Source organism: Portunus trituberculatus, chromosome 50, assembly GCF_017591435.1.
Source record: "Portunus trituberculatus isolate SZX2019 chromosome 50, ASM1759143v1, whole genome shotgun sequence".
Taxonomy (NCBI): Eukaryota; Metazoa; Arthropoda; class Malacostraca; order Decapoda; family Portunidae; genus Portunus; species Portunus trituberculatus.
In genome coordinates, this window is record NC_059304.1 from 7,374,155 (window position 1) to 7,392,202 (window position 18,048).

The 18,048-nt window shown below is 36.0% G+C and overlaps 1 protein-coding gene across 12 annotated transcripts in view; it reads right to left on the minus strand.

Moving 5' to 3' along the window:
- Positions 1-18,048, minus strand: part of LOC123499624 (selenium-binding protein 2-like) — a 132,612-nt gene that overhangs the window by 52,902 nt on the left and 61,662 nt on the right. The window contains exon 1 of one of the 12 annotated variants that reach the window (XM_045247933.1): positions 14,821-14,934. The exons of the other annotated variants lie outside the window; for them this stretch is intronic. Within the exon in view, the coding sequence (XP_045103868.1) occupies positions 14,821-14,923 (103 nt within the window). The 5' untranslated portion in view covers positions 14,924-14,934. Of the gene's footprint in view, positions 1-14,820; positions 14,935-18,048 lie in introns of those variants that run through there. 12 annotated transcript variants of the gene reach the window in all.

Here is an 18,048-nt window from a genome sequence, read left to right on the forward strand (position 1 = left end):
ATAAGTAAATATGTAAATACGTAAATAATTATCACCGCACACGCTCACGCACCTCACAGAAAATTGCGGGAGACTAGCTGGCTAGAGCGGTGTGCTTCCTGGGAGCCGACAGTACTACCATAGGCCTACGTCATGATCAAATATAGCAGCGCTACCAATGCTAGCGCAGTTTTTATTAGCGCTCAAAATAGCTGCCCCATTTAAGGACTGTCGGAAGTGTCCTATGCAGCCGTATTTAAGGCCTGTCGGACTTTTCGGGTTAAAGATATGAAGTACAAGTGGAGAGCAGTAGAAAGTGGAGTGCCACAGGGGTCAGTATTGGCACCAATACTTTTCCTCATTTATATTAACGACATGCCAGGAGTGAACAGCTACATAAATCTGTTTGCAGATGATACGAAACTGTGCAGAGTTATAAAGCAAAAGGAGGATTGTGAAATACTGCAAGAAGACCTAAATAAGATCTGGGAATGGAGTAAAAAGTGGGAAATGGAATTCAATGTGAACAAAAGCCATGTCATGGAAATGGGAAAGAGTAAAAAATGACCTGTGGGAATCTATAAGATGGGAGATGGAGTAGAACTAGAGAAAGTAAAAAAGGAAAAGGACTTAGGAGTGACGATGGAAGAAAACAATCAACCGGTAAGCCATATTGATAGAATTTTTAGAGAAACATATAATTTGCTAAGGAATATTGGAGTAGCATTTCACTACATGGACAAAGAAGTGATGAAGAAATTGATAAGTACTATAATAAGACCCAGATTGGAATATGCAGGAGTAGTGCAGACCCCTCATGAAAAGAAACACATAAGAAAGTTGGAGAGACTACAAAAAATGGCAACAAGAATGGTTTCAGAATTTGAAGGGATTACATATGAGGAGAGACTAAAGGCTATGGATCTACCAACCCTGGAACAAAGAAGAGAGAGAGGAGATCTGATACAAGTTTATAAATTGATCAACGGAATGAACCAAGTGGATAATGAGAAACTGATCCTGAGAGAAGAATATGACATTCGAAGCACAAGATCGCATAGTAAAAAGCTGAGAAAAGGAAGATGTCTAAGAGATGTTAAAAAATATAGTTTCCCACAAAGATGTATTGAGACGTGGAACAGTTTAAATGAAGAAGTAGTGTCTGCAACGAGTGTGCATACTTTTAAAGTAAGATTGGATAAGTGTAGATATGGAGACGGGGCCACACGAGCATAAAGCCCAGGCCCTGTAAAACTACAACTAGGTAAATACAGGAATTACATTGAAAGGCACCATGAGTCAGAAAGAGCTTACACCCATATGCAGGTATGAGAATAAGGAAAGAGTACAGGAAGAGGATGATTATGTTGATGAGGGAGAGGGAAGATTCGGAGGTTTCGATGAGGCAAGCACTACCCTCCGTAAGCGAGTTTTAACTCTGGAAAAAAAAAAATTAGACAATTAGATAAGGGAGAGTATGAGAAGTAAAGAGAATGATGAACATGAGAGAGTTTCTGAACTTGAAAGAAAGGATAAAAAAGGTGGAAGAAAATGAAGCTAGACTAAGAGTAGAAAATGCAGAACTGAGAAAAGAACTAGCCAAATATAAGAAACAGATGGATGAAGGACTCGGTAAGTAGAGAAAGAAAAAGAGGACCTGAAAGATCTAGTTAACAAAGAAGAGGAAAGAGTACAGGATGTGATTAAGAAAGAAGTACAGGCATGGAGAGTCCAAGATAAGAAAGACAAGGATAACTTTCAGGAGGTGATCCAGTAACATCTAAAAGAGATGAGACTATGGCAAACAAAATGATAGGAGTCCTTAAGAAAAAAGAAAACCTAGTAAGGGAAATTGCAGAAAAGAAAAAGAGTGTAATAATTTTTGGATTGAAAGAAAAAAATGTAAAATATAGACCAAGAAGGGAAAAAGACGAAATGAAATCAGTCAAAGACCTACTAAAAAATCTAAACGATGAAGATAGGTAGAACCTAGAGGAGGAAGTAGAGGAAATACACAGAGTGGGACCTTATCAAGATAGAACAATGATGCCAATTAAGATCCTAAAATCAATTTTTGGATTGAAAGAAAAAAATGTAAAATATAGACCAAGAAGGGAAAAAGACGAAATGAAATCAAAGACCTACTAAAAAATCTAAACGATGAAGATAGGCAGAACCTAGAGGAGGAAGTAGAGGAAATACACAGGGTGGGACCTTATCAAGATAGAACAATGACACCAATTAAGATACTACTAAAATCACAAGCAGCAACAGAAGAGATATTATATAGAACAACAAAACTCAGAGAAACAGAAAACTGCAAAGATATCTATATAAGGAAAAATAGAAATGAGGAAGAAAAGAAGAGATACAATAAACTGGTGACAGCAGGAGGGGAAAAAAAATGAAAGGTCAGAGGAGGAGAAAAAGGTATTTTTTTGGGAGAATTCTAGGAGACAGGATAAGGAAATGGTATATAAAAGAGAAGGAAGAGGAAACAGTAGAGCAAGTTTAAATAAAACTGATAAGGGCAAGAAAACAAAAATTATATATATGAACATAGATGGGATTTTACCAAGTAAATTAGAATTAAAAGATTACATAAAGAAAGAAAAACTGGATATCGTATGCCTGGCTGAAACAAAACTAAATGAGGCAATCAAAATAGACCTAGATAATAGATATAACGTATGGAGGAAAGACAGAGTGGGTAAAGGAGGAGGAGGAGTCATGATAATGTTAAGGAAAGAGATGGTGGTAAACCAAGTGGAATATAGGGAAGGAAAAGCAGAAGTACTGTATATTAAGATGCATATTAATAAAAAGACTTAAAAATCATTGGAACATATGTGCCACCAAAAACAAATTCATGGACCAATCAAGAATATAAAGATATTGATAAACGACACAATAAGGAGTCTAACGAGAGTCATTAAAGAAAGGAGAATAGTGATATTAGTAGGAGACTTCAACTGTAAAGAAGTGGACTGGGAAAATTATGAAAGTGGTATGGGGGAAGAAGCCTGGGGAGAAAGATTCCTGAACCTAATGATAGATAATATGATGGACCAAAGAGTAAAGGAAAACTCAAGATTCAGAGGAAATGACGAGCCGGTGAGATTGGACCTGGTTTTTACAAGGAGTATACAAATTAACAATGATATAAGACATAAGTGCCTATTGGGAAAGAGTGACCATGTAACATTAGAAATAGGATATAAAAAGTAGATAGATAAAGAAAATATATATATTATGGATATAGAAGAGAGAAAAGATGAGAGAGACGAATCATACAAAGAATTAAATTACAGATAGGCTGATACTGAGATTTTCAAGATCTATTTCAAATACGTTAACTGGGAGGAGATGGAAAACTCAGAGAGGGTGCAAGAGAAATATAACATTTTTTGGAAATATACAAAACAGGAGTCAGGGAATATGTCCCAAAATATAGACCTGAAGAAGAAGGAAAGAAAGATTGGTTTAATGCAAGGTGTGCCAGGGCAAAGGAGAAAAGAGATGGAGCATGGAAAAGGTGGAGGAGAAATAGAAATCCAGTAAATAAGGAAAACTTCAAGACAGCAAGAAATGAATATGTTAAGGTGAGGAAGGAAGAGGAGAGGAAATATGAAAAGGACACTGTCGTAAAATGTAAGGAGCAACCGAAACTGTTCTACAGATTCATCAATGGGAAAATAAGGCAAAAAGAAACAATAGAAAGGTTAAAAGGAGAGAATAGGATGGTGGAAGACCCAAAAAGTATGGCAGCACTGTTAAATAGTAAATTTCAGGTCTTTCCTAAGGAATCCAAATTTGAAAGGCCACAGGGTAATAGAGAGACCGTCTATATGAAAGAGATTAAAGTAACCAAGCTTGAAATAAAAAAGAATTAATGAAGGAATTGGATGAAGAGAAGGCAATGGGACTAGATGAAGTTTCTGGCAGAATACAAAAAGAATGTAGGGAAGAACTAGCAAGTCCTATATACAACTGAAAGAATGTAGGGAAGAACTAGCAAGTCCTATATACATCATAAAATTCTCAATAGAAAATGGAACAGTACCAGTAGAATGGAAAAGAGCTGAGGTGGTTCCCATATATAAGAGTGGAAGGAAGAACCATTAAATTACAGACCAGTATCACTAACTAGTGTAATATGCAAGATGTGTGAAAGAGTAATAAAGAAACAATGGATTGAGTTCCTTGAAGACAACAAATTATTATCAAATAGCCAATTTGGTTTTAGAAAAGGTCGGTCGTGTGTAACAAATTTATTGAGTTTCTACTCTAGAATAGTTGATAAAGTACAAGAGAGAGAGGGATGGATTGACTGTATTTATTTAGATTTAAAAAAGGCATTTGATAAATTGCCACATGAAAGATTACTATGGAAGTAAAGAAGGGTGGCTTAAAAGGAAGCACATTGAGATGGATTGAAAATTACTTGAGGGGGAGAGAAATAAGGACGGTAGTTAAAGATATGAAGTCCAAGTTGAGAGCAGTAGAGAACGGAGTGCCACAGGGCTCAGTATTGGCGCCAATACTTTTTCACATATATATTAACGACATGCCAGAGGGAGTGAACAGCTACATAAATCTGTTTGCGGACGATGCGAAACTGTGTAGAGTCATAAAACAAAAAGACGATTGTGAAATACTGCAGGAAGACTTAAACAAAATCTGGAAATGAAGTAAAAAATGGGAGATGGAATTCAATGTGGACAAAAGCCATGTCATGGAAATGGGAAAAAGTGAACGACGACCAGTTGAAATCTATAAGATGGGAGATGGAGTAGAACTAGAAAAAGTAAAAAAGGAAAAGGACTTGGGAGTGACGATGGAAGAAAACAATCAACCAGTAAGCCATATTGATAGAGTTTTCAGAGACATAATTTGCTAAGGAATATTGGAATAACATTTCACTATATGGACAAAGAAATTATGAAGAAATTGATAAGTACTAAAATAAGACCCAGATTGGAATATCCAGGAGTGGTGTGGACCCCCCATAAAAAGAAACACAAAGGAATTGGAGAGACTACAAAAAATGGCTACAAGACTGGTTCCAGAATTTAAAGAGATGACATATGAGGAGAGACTAAGCTTTGGATCTACCAACCTGGAACAGAGAAAAGAGAGAGGGGATCTGATACAAGTTTATAAATTGATTAACGTAATGGATCAAGTGGATAATGAGAAACTAATCATGAGAGAAGAATATGACATTAGAAGCACAAGATCGCATAGTAAGAAACTGAGGAAGGGAAGATGTCTGAGAGATGTTAAAAAATATAGTTTCATGCAAAGATGTGTTGAGACTTGGAACAGTTTGAGTGAGGAAGTGGTGTCAGCAACGAGTGTGCATAGTTTTAAAGAAAAATTGGATAAGTGCAGATATGGAGACAGGGCCACAAGAGCATAAAGCCCAGGCCCTGTAAAACTACAACTAGGTAAATACAACTAGGTAAATACACACACACACACACACACACACACACACACACACACACACACACACACACACTCATACTCAAACTTATTAAGCTTCTACTCGAGAGTTATTGCAGGGTTTGAAAACAGAGACGGATGGGTAGACACAGTATACCTGGATACTAAAAAGACTTTCGATAAATTCCCTCATGGAAGACTACTTTGGAAACTAGAGAATATAGGAGGACTGTGAGGAACTTTGCTCGAATGGACAAGAGATTATTTGAAGGATAGGGAAATGAGAACTGTGATCAGAGATACATACTCATCTTGGGGTAAAGTAACCAGTGGAGTACCACACGTGTTAGCATCATTATGTCTCAGATTTATGTAAACAACATTCACATTGGGATAAACAGTTATATAAATTTATTCGCTGATGATGCAAAGCTGCTAAGAGTTATCAAAACCAGAAAGGACTGTCTGCTGTTGCAGGAAGATATAAACAAGATCTATGAGTGGAACAAGAAGTGGAAATTGGAGTTTAATGCCAAGAAATGTCACATAATGGAACTAGGAAAGAGTAAGAAAAGAACGGTATGGAACTATTTGATGGGAGAGGAACAAACAATGAAGACTAAAGAGGAAAAAGATCTGGGAGTGATCATACAGGAAAATCTGAGCAAGATATTTGGTATATCTTATAAAATGTTGACTAATATAAGAGTGGCATTTCATTATATGGATAAAGATATGATGAAAAAAATCATCACAAGCATATGTCCAAGGCTGGACTCTTTCCTTGTGTGTATGTGTGTGTGTGTGTGTGTGTGTGTGTGTGTGTGTGTGTGTGAAAAAAAGAGAGAGAGAGAGAGAGAGAGAGAGAGAGAGAGAGAGAGAAGAGAGAGAGAGAGAGAGAGAGAGAGAGAGAGAGAGAGAGAGAGAGAGAGAGAGAGAGAGAGAGAGAGAGAGAGAGAGAGAGAGAGAGAGAATTACATTCTCATATAAGGAAAGGATATGATATAATATAAATTCATCATAGATATATGTATGTACAGTACATGGTTTATGAAGAAATGTTACAAAAGTTTATTTTTATTTTCAATATTCATTTAGTTGAATAAGGAGTGGCGAATGATGACAGAAATTGAGACATCTTGGATGACAATGTCTCTCTCTCTCCTTTGTGTGTGTGTGTGTGTGTGTGTGTGTGTGTGTGTGTGTGTGTGTGTGTGTGTGTGTAAGAAAAAAGAGAAAAGAGAGAGAGAGAGAGAGAGAGAGAGAGAGAGAAGAGAGAGAGAGAGAGAGAGAGAGAGAGAGAGAGAGAGAGAGAGAGAGAGAGAGACTACATTCTCATTTAAGGAAAGGATATAATATAAATTTATCATAGATATATGTACATTTATAATAGATATATGTATGTACAGTACGTGGTTTATGAAGAAATGTTACACAAAGAATATTCATTTTGTTGGGAATAAGGAGTGTGACCTGACATGGTGAAATCCCTGAGACCTACTAGAGGAGAATGTCTCTCTCTCTCTGTTTGTGTGGAGTTGTGTGCTTATGTCTGAGAGAGAGAGAGAGAGAGAGAGAGAGAGAGAGAGAGAGAGAGAGAGAGAGAGAGAGAGAAAAAAAGAAAAAAAAGAAGAAAAAAGAGAAAAAAAGAGAGAGAAGAGATCAGGTCATTCAATTATTAACAAAAATTAATATTAAAATATAATAATAATTTGTGTAAGCTTCATAAACCATGTACTGATATACATATATCTGTTATATATATATATATATATATATATATATATATATATATATATATATATATATATATATATAGAACAACAAAACTTAGAGAAACAGAAGGCTGCAAAGATATCTATAGAAAGAAAAATAGAAATGAGGAGGAAAGGAAGAGATACAATGAACTGGCAGCAGCAGTAAGGGAAAAAAATAATGAAAGGTCAGAAGAGGAAAAAAAGGCATTTTTTGGAGAATTCTAGGAGACAGGATAAGGAAATGGTATATAAACGAGAAGGAAGAGAAAAAAGTGGAACAAGTTTAACTAAAAATGATAAAGGCAAGAGACTAAAAATTATGTATACGAACATAGATGGGGTTTTATCAAGTAAATTAGAATTAAGAGATAACATAAAGAAAGAAAATCCAGATATTGTACGCCTGGCTGAAACAAAACTAAATGAAGAAATCAAAATAGTCTTGGATAATAGGTATAATGTATGGAGAAGAGACAGAGTGGGTAAAGGAGGAGGAGGAGTCATGATAATGTTACGGAAGGAGATAGTGATAAACCAAGTGGAATGTGGGGAAGGAAAAGCAGAAGTATTGTATGTTAAGATGCATATTAATAAAAAGAGTTAACAATCATTGTAACATATGTGCCACCAAAAACAAATTCATGGACCAATCAAGAATATAGAGACATGATAGATGACACAATAAGGAGTCTAACGAAAGTCATTAAAGAAAGGAGAATAGTGATATTAGTAGGAGACTTCAACTGTAAAGAAGTGGACTGGGAAAATTATGAAAGTGGTATGGGGGAAGAAGCCTGGGAGAAAGATTCCTGAACCTAATGATAGACAATATGATGGACCAGAGAGTAAAGGAATGCACAAGATTCAGAGGAAACGACGAGCCGGCGAGATTGGATCTAATTCTTACAAGGGCTATACAAATGAATGATGATATAAGATATAAGTGCCCATTGGGAAAGAGTGACCATGTAATATTAGAAATAGATATAGAAGAGGAAAGGAAGATAGACGATTCATACAAAGGAGACCGATTAAACTACAGAAAGGCTGATATTGAGAATCTCAGGAACTATTTTAAAAATGTAAACTGGGAGGAGATGGAAAACTCAGAGATGATGCAAGAGAAGTATAACTTATTTTTGGAAATATATAAAACAGGAGTCAGGGAATATGTCCCAAAATATAGACCTAAAGAAGAAGGCAAGGTGTGCTAGGGCAAAGGAGAAAAGAGATGGAGCATGAAAAAGATGGAGGAGAAATAGAAATCCAACAAATAAGGAAAACTTCAAGGCAGTGAGAGATGAATATGTTAAGGGGGAAATTCGTTAATTTGGTCAAAAAAATTGAAAAATTGGAAACTTGGTACTTGGGTTCGTCTCTGGAGAGGGAAGCTATGGCCGAAGTTGCCAGGCACATAACGCACTGCTTACCTGGTAATGGCGGGTTTAAAGGGCCGAAATACCCAAGCGCAGCCTTTTTCTTCTAGTCTTTGTTTTGCTTGTATTTATTTCCTTTTGAGCTGTTTTATTTATTTTTTTTTGCGTGATGTACTTGTAGACAGTTTAGGATCAGGCAGTGCGGGTGAGGAAGATGCTAAATCCTCAGTACCAATTGATACAGCCTTAGGAAGTGTGCGTGCCTGCAGCCTACCTGTTGATCGTGCTTTACACGTGTTGAGTCCCCAAATTGTGACAATGCCACGTGTAAGTGGTAAAAGAAAGACTCAGGTTGAAACAGCCCGCCAGAAAGCCTTGAAAAGGTGGAAAAGAGAAGAAAGTGAGGAGCCTGAGACACGTGGTGGTAGTACTGGCGAGGCTTCCACCTGCCGCCACCACCCCTGCCACTGATCACGTGTCTGCTGCAAGCTACAGGCATAGTCTCCTGCCACCAGAGGAGAGTGAAGTTCACCAAACTAGTGAGGATAGTGCCTTGTTAGTGATATCATTACAAAGATTGCAAACAATTTTCAATTTGGTGAAATGTGAATGTGGCAACGGAATCAAAAAAGTGACAAGTTATTTGTTTGATTGTACTATAAATCTTGATGTGACAAATGTGACAGTGTTGTTCACCATTCAGAACCTATCAGTGATATGTTATATATTCTAATATGATAATAACGGGACCAGGAGCCTGTAAGGCTGACAGGCAAGTGAGAGCTCACCATTCAGAGAGGCTATATAGACGACATTCCCATAATGTAACATGTCCTGAAACTATCTAAACAGCCACTACCAGCCTCCAAGCAGTTGTCAAGGGATTATGTAAGTACATATCTGAGTTTGGTACATATTGGAGTGAGTTATGTGGGGTTTTGAAGATGTTCACAGAAAAATGCGTTTTCTGACTTTCAGTTTTTCAGCATATATTGTTGAATAACTTTTTCAGTAATGGTCAATTTCAAAACTTTTGCAGCAAAATGATCAACAACCTCATCTTAACAAATGCCAGCATGATAATGCATGAACTCACTCAAATAAATTTACAACAGGCTTATAAACTCAAATTTTTTATGAAAAAAAGGTAACAATTTGGGTGTAATGAAATTTTATAACATAGGTTATGTGTATGCCGATGCTGACATTTATTTGTTGTTATGTATATTATATGTGGTTAAGAGGAAATTGCCACATTGTTATTAGTTTTGATTTTATAATGGTATTTTGAATTATTTTCTTATCGCCGAAAAAATATTTATTGCAAAAAAACTACGCCACATTTCTGTACCAAATTAACACTGAAGATGTACACCATAAACGTACACCTTGTGTATAAATATTATTGAATTCAGTGAAAAATAGCAATGGGAGAGCCAAAAAACCGATATTGATATCGAGTCATCGAATTTCCACCTTAAGGTAAGGAAGGAAGAGGAAAAGAACTTTGAAAAGGACATTGTCGAAAAATGTAAGGAGCAACCAAAATTGTTCTATAGATTCATAAATGGAAAAATTAGACAAAGAGAAACAATAGAAAGGTTAAAAGGAGAGAACGGGATGGTGGAAGACCCAAAAACTATGGCAGAACTATTAAATAATAAATTCCAGGAGGTCTTTACTAAGGAATCCAAATTTGAAAGGCCACAGGGTAATAGAGAGACAGTCTATATGAAAGAGATTAAAGTAACCAAGCTTGAAATAAAAGAATTAATGAAGGAACTGGATGAAGACAAGGCAATGGGACCAGATGAAGTCTCAGGCAGAATACTGAAAGAATGTAGGGAAGAACTAGCAAGTCCTATATACAACATCATAAAATGCTCAATAGAAAATGGAACAGTACCAGTAGAATGGAAAAGAGCTGAGGTGGTTCCCATATATAAGAGTGGAAGGAAGGAAGAACCTTTAAATTACAGACCGGTATCACTAACTAGTGTAATATGCAAGATGTGTGAAAGAATAATAAAGAAACAATGGATCGAGTTCCTTGAAGACAACAAATTAATATCAAATAGCCAATTTGGTTTTAGAAAAAGACGGTCTTGTGTAACTAATTTATTGAGTTTCTATTCTAGAATAGTTGATAAAGTACAAGAGAGAGAGGGATGGGTTGACTGTATTTATTTGGATTTAAAAAAGGCGTTTGACAAAGTGCCACATGCAAGATTACTATGGAAGTTAGAGGAGAAGGGTGGCTTAAAAGGAAGCACATTGAGATGGATAGAAAATTATTTGAGGGGGAGAGAAATAAGGACGGTAGTTAAAGATATGAAGTCCAAGTGGAGAGCAGTAGAAAGTGGAGTGCCACAGGGTTCAGTATTGGCACCAATACTTTTCCTCATTTATATTAACGACATGCCAGAAGGAGTGAACAGCTACATAAATCTGTTTGCAGATGATACGAAACTGTGCAGAGTTATAAAGCAAAAGGAGGATTGTGAAATACTGCAAGAAGACCTAAATAAGATCTGGGAATGGAGCAAAAAGTGGGAAATGGAATTCAATGTGAACAAAAGCCATGTCATGGAAATGGGAAAGAGTGAAAGACGACCTGTGGGAATCTATAAGATGGGAGATGGAGTAGAACTGGAGAAAGTAAAAAGGAAAAGGACTTAGGAGTGACGATGGAAGAAAACAATCAACCAGTAAGCCATATTGATAGAATTTTAGAGAAACATATAATTTGCTAAGGAATATTGGAGTAGCATTTCACCACATGGACAAAGAAATGATGAAGAAATTGATAAGTACTATAATAAGACCCAGATTGGAATATGCAGGAGTAGTGTGGACCCCTCATAAAAGAAACACATAAGGAAATTGGAGAGACTACAAAAATGGCTACAAGAATGGTTCCAGAATTTGAAGGGATGACATATGAGGAGAGACTAAAGGCTATGGATCTACCAACCCTGGAACAAAGAAGGAGAGAGGAGACCTGATACAAGTTTTAAATTGATCAACGGAATGGACCAAGTGGATAATGAGAAACTGATCCTGAGAGAAGAATATGACATTCGAAGCACAAGATCGCATAGTAAAAAGCTGAGAAAAGGAAGATGTCTGAGAGATGTTAAAAAATATAGTTTCCCACAAAGATGTATTGAGACGTGGAACAGTTTAAATGAAGAAGTAGTGTCTGCAACGAGTGTGCATACTTTTAAAGTAAGATTGGATAAGTGTAGATATGGAGATGGGGCCACACGAGCATAAAGCCCAGGCCCTGTAAAACTACAACTAGGTAAATACAACTAGGTAAATACACACACACACACATATGTGCCACCTAAGACAAATACATGGGGAACTGAAGAACATAAAGATATGTAAAGAGAGGTGATTAAAAGCCTAGATAACATGCTAAGAAGAGATGGAAGAATACTTTTAGTTGGACACTTTAACTTTACAAAAGTAAACTAGAGAGAGATGGAAGTAATGGATAATGCTGGACAGTGAAGCGAGGAAGTGTTATAGTTGACTATGGTTAATCCAATAGATCAATGGGTGGAGGAGTCAACAAGGTACAGGGGGGAAGAACCATCACTGCTTGACCTTATATACACAAAGAAACCAGAGCCACCACCAATCATACAATACCTTAGTCCAATGGAAAGAAGTGATCATGTGACATCTGAGATACAAATACAGGAGGAGGATGGGATAAGTTACAAAGATGACTACAAAGAAGAAAAATTAAATTATGCAAGAGCAAATTTTTTAAATTAAGAATATTTTTTGCTGAAAATACAGTTTTCCACACAGAATGGTGGAGAAGTGGAATGCATTGAGTGATGAAGTTGTTACAGCCCATAATGTGCATAACTTTAAGGAAAAATTAAATAACTGGAGACAATGAGACAGGACACTATGAGCCCCACTTGAACTCTGTACAATACAACTAGGTAAATATAACTCGGTAAATACACATATTACAACACTATTTTAATCCACTTATTGAAATTAACTAGACACTTGCTACTGAAAAATAGAGTATCATTTGGTGGATGGATAGAATTTATCAATACAGCAATTAAATTGACAACATCAATCCTGATTTTCAAGTGCCTCCTTGTCTTCTTCAAAGTCATCAGTCTGGAAAGCATGATGTCCCATTGGGAAAAGAAAATATCGTAATTTTAACATTGAAAGCCATTTTAAATCAAACTTTCTTTCATTAAAATTATTTTTGCCAACATTTCCATATATAATATTGTCATTTGAATATTGTGAGTTGCTTTCATCTATCTCTTACAAGGAGTCTCTTCCTCAATGAAAAGGAAATGAGTGCTACAGCTACACTTTCCTACCCTTTTAATCTTTAAGATAAAAAACTTTTACAGCTTCCAATGATAATGCTAATGAACCATATCATACAGATAGCAAATAGACAATGGTGGAAGATAACAGCATTTTTTAGGTCACAGTCCACTTTCATATGCCCAGAGCCAGCCTCATGTTGCATCATTAGCTTTACACTTATAGTATGGGAGCTAGCTCCATTTCATTTGCACATTTGGGAACAAAGGTTTGAAAGCTGTAATCGATCAGTGATCTGTGGGACATCAACAAAAGTAATTTCTTAACTTTTGCATTCCTGGCCTAAGACTTAGGCAGGGCCTAAATGATCTCCAAAACGTGACCTCCAATTACACTTTTGAAAGCACACCTGAAGTTCACTATGGTTAATCATTTCATACCACTCCTCTGTAAAGCATAACTTAAAAAAATAAAAATACTGGGGTTTTGTAATTAAGAAGGGTTTAAATTGGGTTCCAAACAGGAGCTCAAATACACATTTGAGAACAAAGTTGTAACTGATATGGAATTATCCCCTCTCCTCACTCATCACAAAAAATGTGACATAAAGAATCAATCCCACCATTTAAGAAGGAGTATAAAGGGCCGAGGAGGTTCAAAATATGTAACAATTACCTAACTTTTGAGAAAAAACCTAGAATTTTTCTTGATTACTCCTATAATATCACCAATCAAAAGTAGGAAACTTAAGAAAAGAAAATTCATAGTTTTTCTTACTTACAACTGGTTCAAATTTTGATCCAATAAAGGTCTCAATTACATATTTGAGAACAAAACAGAAATTGAAATGAAATTATCACTACTCTTCACTTGTTATGAAAATGCAACTAAATTAAAGGATCAAGCTTGACATTTCACCTTAGAAAGGGGTCTAATAATTTAGGAAGGAGGATATTGAACATGCCAGAACAACACAGGAATGACAAATATTTGAAATAAAAGTAGACATATTTGTAAGCTTCATATTGATTCATTATAAAACAAATTTGTATCTGATCCTACAAATCTGATACCAGACCACCCACTATTTTTCTTTTCTTAAGTTTCATACTTTCATTTAGTGATTATATATATATTGTCAAGGCTTTCACTCACGGTCGGTTTGCTCCCAAAGACGAGATTACGTTATCCCTGTCTCAGAAGTTTTAAGGGTCTGGATATTAAGAGAAAATCTCACCCTCCCCAGCCATCCGTGGCCTCTACTCACTGCACAACACTATTATAACTCTGCTTACCTCCAACAGTCTCCCAAGGCTTCACTCTGGTGTTATGATCAGTTACGTGAATAATTGGAATAATTCAAAAGCAAAGTATAAATAAACATGGGTATATTACATAAAGAAAATATAAGTAATGCATGAAATACAAAAATAAAATATCAATGGTACACATATAAATCATAGAAAAATATTAATTTCATAAGAATTAACCCAGAGGACGACACTACTCCACATCAGTGGTCCCCACAAATCTCAATTGAGATAAGATCCAAGGCCACAGCTGGACACATGGATTGCAATCAATCAATACTCTCAAAATTAATCTTTAATTTCACATATCAAGAAATGCCGTGGTAACATCCCATCTACACTTCTAATTCAACACAGTATGAGCAAAAACAAAATATCCCCAAAATCACGCTCCACCACACACCTCACCCGTGCTTTCCCTCGGTTGACGCTACGACCTCCTAAAGACTAGTCACCAACAAGAAAACACCACACAACCCAGGTCCTTCCCGCTCAAGAGCCACTCCACATCACCACTTGTTTTCACCACAGCTGGTCTTGTCAGACCTTATAAACACCACAAAAATCTCCCAGATAACACCACCAACTTTTAGGACCGGAGCACAAATAACCAACACACTTTATACCCACCAAAACACATCCATCCCAGGATGCGCCCGCTGAAGGAGAGATAAACAAACAGGAGCGCGGGCTCTAACAAATAACAATGCAACGGGGGCAACAAAAAACGCATAGCCTTGCGCAAAGGCAATATTCTACATTTAAATTCGCTCATCATAAACATGATAATAATAATAATATATATAGACAAGAAAATCAAAGCACAAACCGTAACAATATACATATGTATATATATATATATATATATATATATATATATATATATATATATATATATATATATATATATATATATATATATATATATATATATATATATATATATATATATATATATATATATATATATATATATACACAGGCAACCCCACTTAACAAAGGTTCACACAACGAAATTTCACCACAACGAAGGTTTCCATTTACTACCATCTGCTTGTTTAACAAACACCAAACTCGCTTTAACGAAGTTTTATCCAGGTAATTTTTTCCAGGTTTGAAAGCCATGCCGTATCACGCAAGCCGACAGGCTTTTGAATACACCAAAGCCTCTTGTGGACAACACGCGCACCTAGTTCAAAACAATAACACCGTCAAAAGCAGCTCGTCTTCCCTCGGTCAACATGCCACCAAAACGCCGTGCAATGTCGCCTAGCGTTGCTAAGACCAGGAAGTCTCTTAGGCACTGTCTACGAAAAACCGTCCCGCGCGCACACCTCGATTCCCAGCTCCCCATTTGCAGCTCCTCTACCCAGCTGATTTGACATCACATAAAATGAGAAATATATGGTATATAATTTTGTTTTTGCGCAGGGGTTCCTTCAGACATGTCATGTATTGTAAGGATTACGCAAAGATAAAAAGGTTGAGAAACGCTGCCTTATTCGTTACCATATTCTCTCTCTCTCTCTCTCTCTCTCTCTGACCAATAGTGTTGCTTCATATATGTGACGTCAACTCAGCTGGGTGGAGGAGCTGTGAAGTGGGAGCCGGGAATCGAGGCGAGCACGCAGGACGGTTTCTTGGGGACAGTGCCGTCTCTTTCTCTCGTAGTGAAGGTGGATATTATTCACAGACACGAGAATCGAAAAAACTAATAGCATTGCTTCCCACCATGGCTTGACTCCACCTACTGTCTACCATTTTCAAGACAGCAGACTCTATCAATAAGGTTGGTGAGATCATATCTTCCTTGCAAGCTAAAAGAAACACTGAACTCATGACTCTGCAATGGATAAAATGGAAGGTATTGTGAAAATGTGGTACATAAGTTTTGTATGCGGTACAATAATACGCCCTTTGTTTACATTCCATATGTTGCCAGCTAGCGTATTTTCTGCTCCAGTCTCCCTCCCTTAATAAATTTAAGATCAACATTATAAAGTTACTTACATACATACATTAGTGTACATTATAATGACTTAGTCTTAAATTAAACTACTTAAATGTTTAACTTAATAATTTCTATTTTCATTAAACGTTTTACTGTACTATAATGCACTCTAGGTTTCTTTACTCTCAATGGAAGTTCAAGTCAGAGGTTAAACTTGTTATAATTGGTTCGCTTAACAAAAATTCGCTTAACGAAGGTTTTTAGGAACACAACCCCTTCGTTAAGTGGGGGTTGCCTGTATGTATGTATGTATATATATATATATATATATATATATATATATATATATATATATATATATATATATATATATATATATATATATATATATATATATATATATATATATATATATATATATATATACAGGCAACCCCGTTTAACGAAGGGTTACGTTCTAAAAACACTTCGTTAAGCGAAACTTCGTTAAGCGAACCAATTATAACAAGTTTAACCCCTGATTTGAACTTCCATTGAGAGTAAGCAAAGCGAGTGCATCATAGTACAGTAAAGGTTTAATGAAAGTAAAATTATGAAGTTAAACATTTAGGTAGTTTAATTTAAGTCATTATATATGTATACTAATATATATATATATATATATATATATATATATATATGTAACTTTATAATGTTGATGATCTTAACTTTATGAAGGGAGGAAGAATGAAACAGGAAAGACACTAACCGGCAACCTGTGGAATGTAAACAAAGTGCGCATCATTGTACTGCATATAAAACTTATGTACCACATTTCCACAAGCCTTTCCATTTTATCCATTGTAGAGTCACGAGTTCAGGTGGTTCTTTTAGCTTGCAAGGAAGATACGGTCTCACCAGCCTTCTTAATAGAGTCTGCTGACTTGAAAATAGAGACAGTATAATATGGAGTCAAGATAGTGGCCAGCACTGCTATAGTTTTCTGGTCTCTCTCGTGTCTGTGAATAATATCTAGCATCATTTGGAGAGTAAGAGACTTCCTGGTCTTCTTATGAACACTAAGCCAATTGCAGAGCAAAATATTTTGGTGGTAAGTTGAGCTAAGAAAGAAAAGCTGCTGCTGACGCTGTTATGTTTTGACTGGGGAGTGAATGTTGCGCGTGTTGTCCACGAGAGGCTTCATCTTAATTTTCACCTTTATTCTATAGGGGTCCCAGGATTTTTCCTGAGGCAGGCCTTAGTACCAGCAGCTCCTGGTGTATTCAAAAGCCTGTTAGCTTGCGTGATATGGTGGGGCTTTCAAATTTGGAAAAAAAATTACCTGAATAAAACTTCGTTAAAGCGAGTTTAGTGTTCGTTAAACGAGCAGATGGTAGTAAAACGAAACCTTCGTTGTACCGAAATTTCGTTGTGTGAACCTTCGTTAAACAGGGTTGCCTGTTATATATATATATATATATATATATATATATATATATATATATATATATATATATATATATATATATATATATATATATATATATATATATATATATATATATATATATATATATATATATATATATATATATATATATATATATATATATATAGGAAGTCAACCCTCGGCTATCGCGACTTCGGCTATCGCGTTTTATTGCTATCACGCACCCATGAAAAACTGCTAAAATTTCATTATCGCGACCTCAGATGCCCGCTATCGCGCGCCCAGCCATGACGTCATGGAATATCTGAGGCCAAAACCGCCTTCCCACCAAGATCAATTCGGCTATCGCGTTTTCGGCTATGGCGAGGCTATTTCGGCCCCAATTGGGCGCGATAGCCGAGGATTAAGTGTGTGATATATATATATATATATATATATATATATATATATATATATATATATATATATATATATATAT